Source organism: Plectropomus leopardus, chromosome 10 (assembly GCF_026936395.1).
Source record: "Plectropomus leopardus strain MGB_pleo_1.0 chromosome 10, ASM2693639v1, whole genome shotgun sequence".
NCBI lineage: Eukaryota > Metazoa > Chordata > Actinopteri > Perciformes > Serranidae > Plectropomus > Plectropomus leopardus.
In genome coordinates, this window is record NC_142185.1 from 33,529,347 (window position 1) to 33,537,619 (window position 8,273).

At 37.6% G+C, this 8,273-nt stretch overlaps 2 protein-coding genes across 5 annotated transcripts; both read right to left on the reverse strand.

Annotated features, from left to right (window-relative positions):
- Positions 1-1,740: 1,740 nt before the first annotated feature.
- Positions 1,741-3,103, reverse strand: LOC121949508 (trace amine-associated receptor 8a-like). Its single transcript, XM_088082720.1, has 2 exons — positions 2,946-3,103; positions 1,741-2,557 (listed from the first exon to the last, which is right to left on the reverse strand). Exons 1-2 carry the CDS (start codon positions 3,101-3,103, stop codon positions 1,741-1,743), a joined length of 975 nt encoding a protein of 324 aa, XP_087938846.1.
- Positions 3,104-5,570: 2,467 nt separating this feature from the next.
- On the reverse strand, positions 5,571-6,936 carry LOC121949483 (trace amine-associated receptor 9-like). Of its 4 annotated transcripts, none has more exons than XM_042495175.2 (2): positions 6,779-6,936; positions 5,571-6,390 (listed from the first exon to the last, which is right to left on the reverse strand). In XM_042495175.2, the coding sequence occupies exons 1-2, from the start codon at positions 6,934-6,936 to the stop codon at positions 5,571-5,573; spliced, it is 978 nt and encodes a 325-aa protein (XP_042351109.2). The 4 variants fall into 4 exon arrangements, with proteins under 4 accessions (XP_042351109.2, XP_087938847.1, XP_087938848.1 ...); XM_088082721.1 differs by having other exon boundaries at positions 5,571-6,423; positions 6,773-6,936; XM_088082722.1 differs by having other exon boundaries at positions 5,571-6,317; positions 6,733-6,936.
- Between the last annotated feature and the right edge of the window lie 1,337 nt (positions 6,937-8,273).

The window sequence follows — 8,273 nt, forward strand, 5'->3', positions numbered from 1 at the left end:
AAACACAGGAATGTGCAAGAAAAGCAGAAATGTCTCTGTTTAAAAAAAATAAGTAAGAGGAAGAAAATGAAGCAATGTAACATTAAAAAGTGTCAATAACCCAGCAGGAAATGCAGCAATATCTCAATAAAAATAAGCAACTTTCGTGCCACTATCTGAGCAAGAAAAGCAATAACTTATCAGAAAAAAACATGCCACTACCTTGACAGGAAAAGCAGTAATGTCTCTGTGAATATAATATCTATCTATCTATCTATCTATCTATCTATCTATCTATCTATCTCTATCTCTATATATATATATATATATATATATATATATATATATATATATATATATATATATATAGCATACATTACAGTACATATGATGTTTTTGTTTTGTTTGTCATCTAAGTGGTATCTTGTCACTTTGTTCTTAATTTAATTTTTTTTAATAAAGTTATATGAGCTGCTTTAATTTTTGAGAGCAAAAACATTTTCCCACTTTGTTGGACAATTAAGTTGTATTCTATTATTAGTCTGAATGACATGACAACATCTAAAGACTGAGCTAAGATTTCTGATCGCTGACTCAGCAATACTGCATGACATGTTTCACTCCTCTGACTGCACAGGCTCCTGCACTCCTGAGACTGGCTGCACATGCATTTAACCTCTGGAGTGTTCCCACACAGCAGCTGTCACACAGCCTGAAGGGCTGAATAACAGCTTTAGTGGGAGGAATTCAGAGTTAGCAGGTGACATTAAAAAATGGCTAATTTAATTCACCTGAAAACCCAGGTGACAGTTCGTGTCAACCAAACAAACGTACAAATCCTGCTTCACACTGTAATGCGGCCTGTGCAAAAACAAACATAAAAAGTCAGAACAGCATTTCTATTTTCAATCAAAAACATGTCACAATATATTACATATTTAACTGGAATTAAAAAGGTGCCAGTAGTCTGACTAAGCAGCTGCAATGCACATAGCATCATCATAGGAAATATATAGTTTTATAAGCAGATGAGAGTGGAAAAAAACACTTAAGAATTTCCTTACTGTATCTGAAACAAGGTTCCCAGTCTGAACTGATTTTGTCTTTGTGCTGCCATGACAAAAAAACAGCTGCAATATATGTGCAAATTAAAAATAAAGAACAAATGCCAAATCAAGTTGTCAGACAAAAAAATGTATTATTTAACCCTTTAAAACCAGATCAAATTAGTTTAATGTCTTCTGAAAACATGGCAAAAGGCAACAAGCAACGTGGGAAGACATGGCCCAAAAAATCCCTGAAAATAAGAAAATGAAAAACGCAAAAAAAAAAAAAGCCCAAGAAAATAACCCTAAAATTTAATTTATTTTTATTCCTGTAACAAAATTATAAATATAACATTAATATAATTGTAAAAATGGCTGTCTTTTTCCTTTTACCTTTCCTCTTTTTTTAAAACTACGTGTTAGGTCATTTTTTTTAGTTTCACATTTTAGTTTCTTGCAATTTGCCAAGTTGATGATCGTCTTTTTTTCAAAAGAAATTAAATGAATTTATGTTTCAAAGGGTCAAATAACTTGTGAAACTGAATGCAGCACAAAAAACCCTGACGATTCAGGTTTCAAAGGGTAAAATATTTATAGTCATAGTATATAGTCATCTCCATGTTTAATTTAAGTCCTCTGACTTTGTTTTTGTAATTTTTTTTTTGTAAATTAAGCATATTGAATGCAACAGAAAAAAATAAAATAATATCCCGCTTCAGAGAGAACTGTTACAGGAGTTAGGCTTCAGTATCTGACCTGTAACAATGAATTTAATAGATTTTCTGAACCAGGGATAGAAAAAGGCATAGATCAGAGGGTTTAGGCAAGAGTTTATATAAATCAGCCTAATCTGACTGGCTGCAGTTGATGCTGAAATCAAGTTGTTCTCAGCCGCAATGGTGAAAGAATAATAAGGACAAAAGCACATAAGAAACACAACCACAACAACACCAAGTGTCCTGGCTGCTTTCATCTCAGATTTCTTAGCTGTTTTTGTCTTTGAGCGCTGCTGTGCGGCAGCTGCAACGTGAGAGCGCATGGCTCCAGCCTGAGACACAGCCACCACAAATATTCTGACATACAGAACTACGACGACAAGAATGGGGACAAAAAAGGACACACAAAGGTCAACAGCTCCTTCGATATAATTAATAACCATTACACACTCTCCATAACAGGAATTATACCTGCCTGGCTGTTTCAAGAAATCCCTCATTATCCAACTGCTGTGAACGGCAGAAAATATCCAACACACACAAATGCAGAACTGAACTCTTCTCAGAGTGACTTTGGTTGAGTAGAACATGGGGTCACAAATGGCAATGTAACGGTCAACTGATATGAGCACCATGTTTCCTGTTGAAGCACAGATAGGAATGGGACCCAAAAAGTACATAAAAGCACACATTATTTCACCCAGGATCCAACAGCCTTGAAAGAGGAGCATTTCATTTGGCATCTGCATCAAACCCACAAGGAAGTCTGCGACAGCCAGAGAGAGGAGGAGGATGTTGGTGGTGGTGTGGAGCTGCCTGAAATGGGAGAATAGCAACATTGAACACATTGTCATATGCATGTGTGGAAATAAGTATTATCAGTTATGATACCAGGAGTATGAATAGTGTCATAATATCAAGCAGAGTTTTGCAGCTGAAAGAACATTTGATCAAAGGCCTAAACAGGAAAACATCACTCTTATGCATCATTTATAAACAAGAGGAGAGGGTTAATGGATGTGCAGCAGACTGTAATGAGAGAAATCATCATTAATCATTTTTCAACTCAGTCACAAATCTTAAAATCACCATAGTAACCATAAAATGTTATCATCTGTTTAAATGTGACATCATGCTGCTTATTCACACATCTGTAACCAAAGAACAAACACTTAATAAGCCATGCAATTCAGTTGATCTGTGCCTGAAGTGGGAGATAGAGATGATGACCAGCAGGTTAAGAGACACAGTGAGCAGAGAGATGCATGACAGCACACTGTAAATGAGCTCGGAGTGATCGAGTCTCGTCTTCCTGCAGGAGGTGTTGATGTTGGGAAAGCAGATCTCCTCTTCAGGGGCCATTGGCTTTGGTCTGCAGGCTGCCAAAGCTCAGCAGCTTCTCCTCTCCCTCTGATATACAGCTAATTTCTAGTTTTATCCTCAGCTCCCATATGCAAATTCCATCTACTCAGTGGGCCAAAACCCATAACGTAATGCTCTCAGCTGAGGGACCGTGCTCCTTTGTGGGCCACTTTATGAAATGATTTGATGCTGCAACACAACATTACATTTAAAAAGAAATAGAAGCAGCAAAAAAGACTAAACAAAACACATAGTTAGCTTTAAAGTAATTAAGTTAATCTGCCAACTCTTTACTTTCAAAGGTTACTTTCTGTCTAACTGCTACCCAGGGCCGTAACCAGGGTTTAGAAATTAGTGAGGTTTGGAATTTGACAGAGGGGGGTGGAGGTCGGCCTAAAATTTCGACCTGTGGCAGAAAATTTTCACAATATTTGACAAATAATTATGCATTTTAACATTAGTTTGGACCATTGTAGCTAGTAGCTACTTTATGGTAGGCTGCTCATAATCCTATCATGATCCTATAAGGTGAGTTTTTGGTTTTTCTGTGGTAGGCTACTTTGTAGTGACTTTAAAATAACAATTATGTTCTTTTGAGAGAGGGGAGGGAGAGATTTGTCTATTGTCTGGACTCGAGAAACCCATTTTCATTCAGATATCTAATAAAGTGAGAAGTAAAGAGACCCGTTTAACAGTTTGAGCCAAATTCATAGCAAAGCCGATATGGCGCAACGTCACACATACATCTTAAGCCCCGAGTAATTCTCACTTTATACGGTTATTGTCACTGAAGAAAACAGCAGTGTTGTAAGTTTGCATCCTCCTCGTGTCTTATTGGCTGACAGGTCTGCCAGTTCCTAAACATAAGTGTGTTGACGACTGTTTCCCAGTCAGGCACTGCAACACAAGGGGACAATCTGAGAAAACGTGTTTACTTATACAAAGAACGAAAGAAACTTCACATAAAACATTTGCCAAATACACAAGAGGGGAGAATTAAGAGTAAGCCTGACAGATTTTCAAAATGTTTATTGAGGTTTTCCCTCAACAACTTACAAAAGTCAGATTTTTTTGAGGGAGTCTGGTTCTTCTCTGGGTGATGGAGGAGTGTGTCGCCGTTACTGATCTCTTTACATTGTGGCTCAAACACATGAAATCAACTCACGTTCTCTCTCAGAAGTCACATAATGTTAGTGTGTGGAGCTAAAAGGAACTACCATTAAACTTTTAACAGCCAGCGCTGTTATTTGCTTAAAACCACTGAACTCAGCAGGCTAATATTTGGGATGGGCTTTTAATTTCTGTCACATAAAACTGTTGGAAATCCAATCAGATTGTTTCATTGAACCTTTTTATTGCATTTCTCTTGTTTACTCAGAAATGAAGTGCATGGTAATGGGGCCTCTGACTGAGATGGGCCTTTATTTGTCAATGCGTCGCCACACCGGGCCAGTAAAAGGGACTGGGCGTCCAATTGGGACGAGGCTTGTATTTGAAGTTTTACAGTGTATCAGTCAGTACAGGACAGATTCATTTTACTATGGGGGAAAACTCCTTCCTCTCAAAGTGACAATGGAGAGAGTCAGACAGGCAGCAGATGATGGAGAGGTGAACAGCACACACTCTACACTGCATGAGCTGTGTCTGAAAACTGTGAGTGAAAGAAAACCAATTTAATATTTCTGTAAGTCGATACTAACATGCAGCTGTGGAAGAAGTACTCGGATCTTTTATTAAAGTAAAAGTATAAACAGTGTTGAAATAGTCTGCATGTAAAAGTCCTTCATTCATTCAAGTAACAGTATAAAAGTATTAGCATCAAAATACTTAAAATAGCCTACTAAAAATAAAAGTATTTAGTTTGCAGAATGGCCCATTTCAGAGTAATATATACATTATAATTAGTGATGCATTAATGTGTTCATAACTTTAATGTAGTGGCTCGTAAAGGTGGAACTCAAGTTTGGGCCTACTGCTGAAATTATTAATTGATCTATAATAAGACATCATAAGTTATCATTTGATTCATATTTTGCATTAATAATCTGAATCTGTAAACTAACTGAAGTCATATAAATGTAGCGCAGTAAAAAGTATAGTATTTGCCTCTGAAATGAAGATGAGTAGAAGTATGAAATGGAAATACTTAAGTAAAAGACCCTTAAAATAGTACTTATGTACAATACTTAAGTAAATGTAATTAATTCATTTCCACCATTGCTAACCCTTTTGAAACCTGTGGAAATTGGCTTGATTTTTTTTTTAAAACATGGAAAGAAGGCAACAAGAAATGACCCAAAATACAGGAAATTATTCAAAAGTTGGAAGAATATTACCTGAAATTAGCAAAAAAAAATAAAAATAACAGAATAATAATATGAAATGACCTGAAAAGTGCTAAATAAAAAGTAATTGATATATATAATTAAAAACAATACATGGTTTATGTATCTAATGTACCTGATCTCTACAATATGTTAGTGTCAGAGGAGTCAGGCTTCAGTATCTGAAATGTAACAATTTGTTTAATAGATTTTCTGAACCAGGGATAGAAAAAGGCATAGATCAGAGGGTTTAGGCAGGAGTTTATATAAATCAGCCTAATCTGACTGGCTGCAGTTGATGCTGAAATCAAGTTGTTCTCAGCTGCAATGGTGAAAGAATAATAAGGACAAAAGCACAGAAGAAACACAACCACAACAACACCAAGTGTCCTGGCTGCTTTCATCTCAGATTTCTTAGCTGTTTTTGTCTTTGAGCGCTGCTGTGCGGCAGCTGCAACGTGAGAGCGCATGGCTCGAGCCTGAGACACAGCCACCACAAATATTCTGACATACAGAACTACGACGACAAGAATGGGGGCAAAAAAGGACACACAAAGGTCAACAGCTCCTTCGATATAATTAATAACTATTACACACTCTCCATAACAGGAATTATACCTGCCTGGCTGTTTCAATAAATCCCTTATTATCCAACTGCTGTGAACGGCAGAAAATATCCAACACACACAAATGCAGAACTGAACTCTTCTCAGAGTGACTTTGGTTGAGTAGAACATGGGGTCACAAATGGCAATGTAACGGTCGACTGATATGAGCACCATGTTTCCTGTTGAAGCACAGATAGGAATGGGACCCAAAAAGTACATAAAAGCACACATTATTTCACCCAGGATCCAACAGCCTTGTAAGAGGAACATTTCAGCTGGCATCTGCATCAAACCCACAAGGAAGTCTGCGACAGCCAGAGAGAGGAGGAGGATGTTGGTGGTGGTGTGGAGCTGCCTGAAATGGGAGAATAGCAACATTGAACACATTGTCATATGCATGTGTGGAAATAAGTATTATCAGTTATGATACCTGGAGTATGAATAGTGTCTTAATATCAAGCAGAGTTTCGCAGCTGAAAGAGCATTTGATCAAAGGCCTAAACAGGAAAACATCACCCTTATGCATCATTTATAAACAAGAGGAGAGGGTTAATGGATGTGAAGCAGACTGAAATGAGAGAAATCATCATTAATCATTTTTCAACTCAGTCACAAATCTTAAAATCACCATAGTAACCATAAAATGTTATCATCTGTTTAAATGTGACATCATGCTGCTTATTCACACATCTGTAACCAAAGAACAAACACTTAATAAGCCATGCAATTAAGTTGATCTGTGCCTGAAGTGGGAGATAGAGATGATGACCAGCAGGTTAAGAGACACAGTGAGCAGAGAGATGCATGACAGCACACTGTAAATGAGCTCGGAGTGATCGAGTCTCGTCTTCCTGCAGGAGGTGTTGATGTTGGGAAAGCAGAACTCCTCTTCAGGGGCCATTGGCTTTGGTCTGCAGGCTGCCAAAGCTCAGCAGCTTCTCCTCTCCCTCTGATATACAGCTAATTTCTAGTTTTATCCTCAGCTCCCATATGCAAATTCCATCTACTCAGTGGGCCAAAAACCATAACGTAATGCTCTCAGCTGAGGGACCGTGCTCCTTTGTGGACCACTTTATGAAATGATTTGATGCTGCAACACAACATTACATTTAAAAAGAAATAGAAGCAGCAAAAAAGACTAAACAAAACACATAGTTAGCTTTAAAGTAATTAAGTTAATCTGCCAACTCTTTACTTTCAAATGTTACTTTTTGTCTAACTGCTACCCAGGGCCGTAACCAGGGTTTAGAAGTTAGTGAGGTTTGGAATTTGCCAGAGGGGGATGGAGGTCGGCCTAAAATTTCGACCTGTGGCAGAAAATTTTCACATTATTTGACAAAAAAAATATGCATTTTAACATTAGTTTGGACCATTGTAGCTAGTAGCTACTTTATGGTAGGCTGCTCATAATCCTATCATGATCCTATAAGGTGAGTTTTTGGTTTTTCTGTGGTAGGCTACTTTGTAGTGACTTTAAAATAACCATTATGTTCTTTTGAGAGAGGGGAGGGAGAGATTTTTCTATTGTCTGGACTCTAGAAACCCAATTTCATTCAGATATCTAATAAAGTGAGAAGTAAAGAGACCTGTTTAACAGTTTGAGCCAAATTCATAGCAAAGCCGATATGGCGTGACGTCACACATACATCTTAAGCCCCGAGTAATTCTCACTTTATACGGTTATTGTCACTGAAGAAAACAGCAGCGTTGTAAGTTTGCATCCTCCTCGTGTCTTATTGGCTGACAGGTCTGCCAGTTCCTAAACATAAGTGTGTTGACGACTGTTTCCCAGTCAGGCACTGCAACACAAGGGGACAATCTGAGAAAACGTGTTTACTTATACAAAGAACAAAAGAAACTTCACATAAAACATTTGCCAAATACACAAGAGGGGAGAATTAAGAGTAAGCCTGACAGATTTTCAAAATGTTTATTGAGGTTTTCCCTCAACAACTTACAAAACTCAAATTTTTTTTTAAGGGAGTCTGGTTCTTCTTCTCTGGGTGATGGAGGAGTGTGTCGCCGTTACTGATCTCTTTACATTGTGGCTCAAACACATGAAATCAACTCACGTTCTCTCTCAGAAGTCACATAATGTTAGTGTGTGGAGCTAAAAGGAACTACCATTAAACTTTTAACAGCCAGCGCTCTTATTTGCTTAAAACCACTGAACTCAGCAGGCTAATATTTGGGATGGGCTTTTAATTTCTGTCACATAAAACTGTTGGAAATCCAATC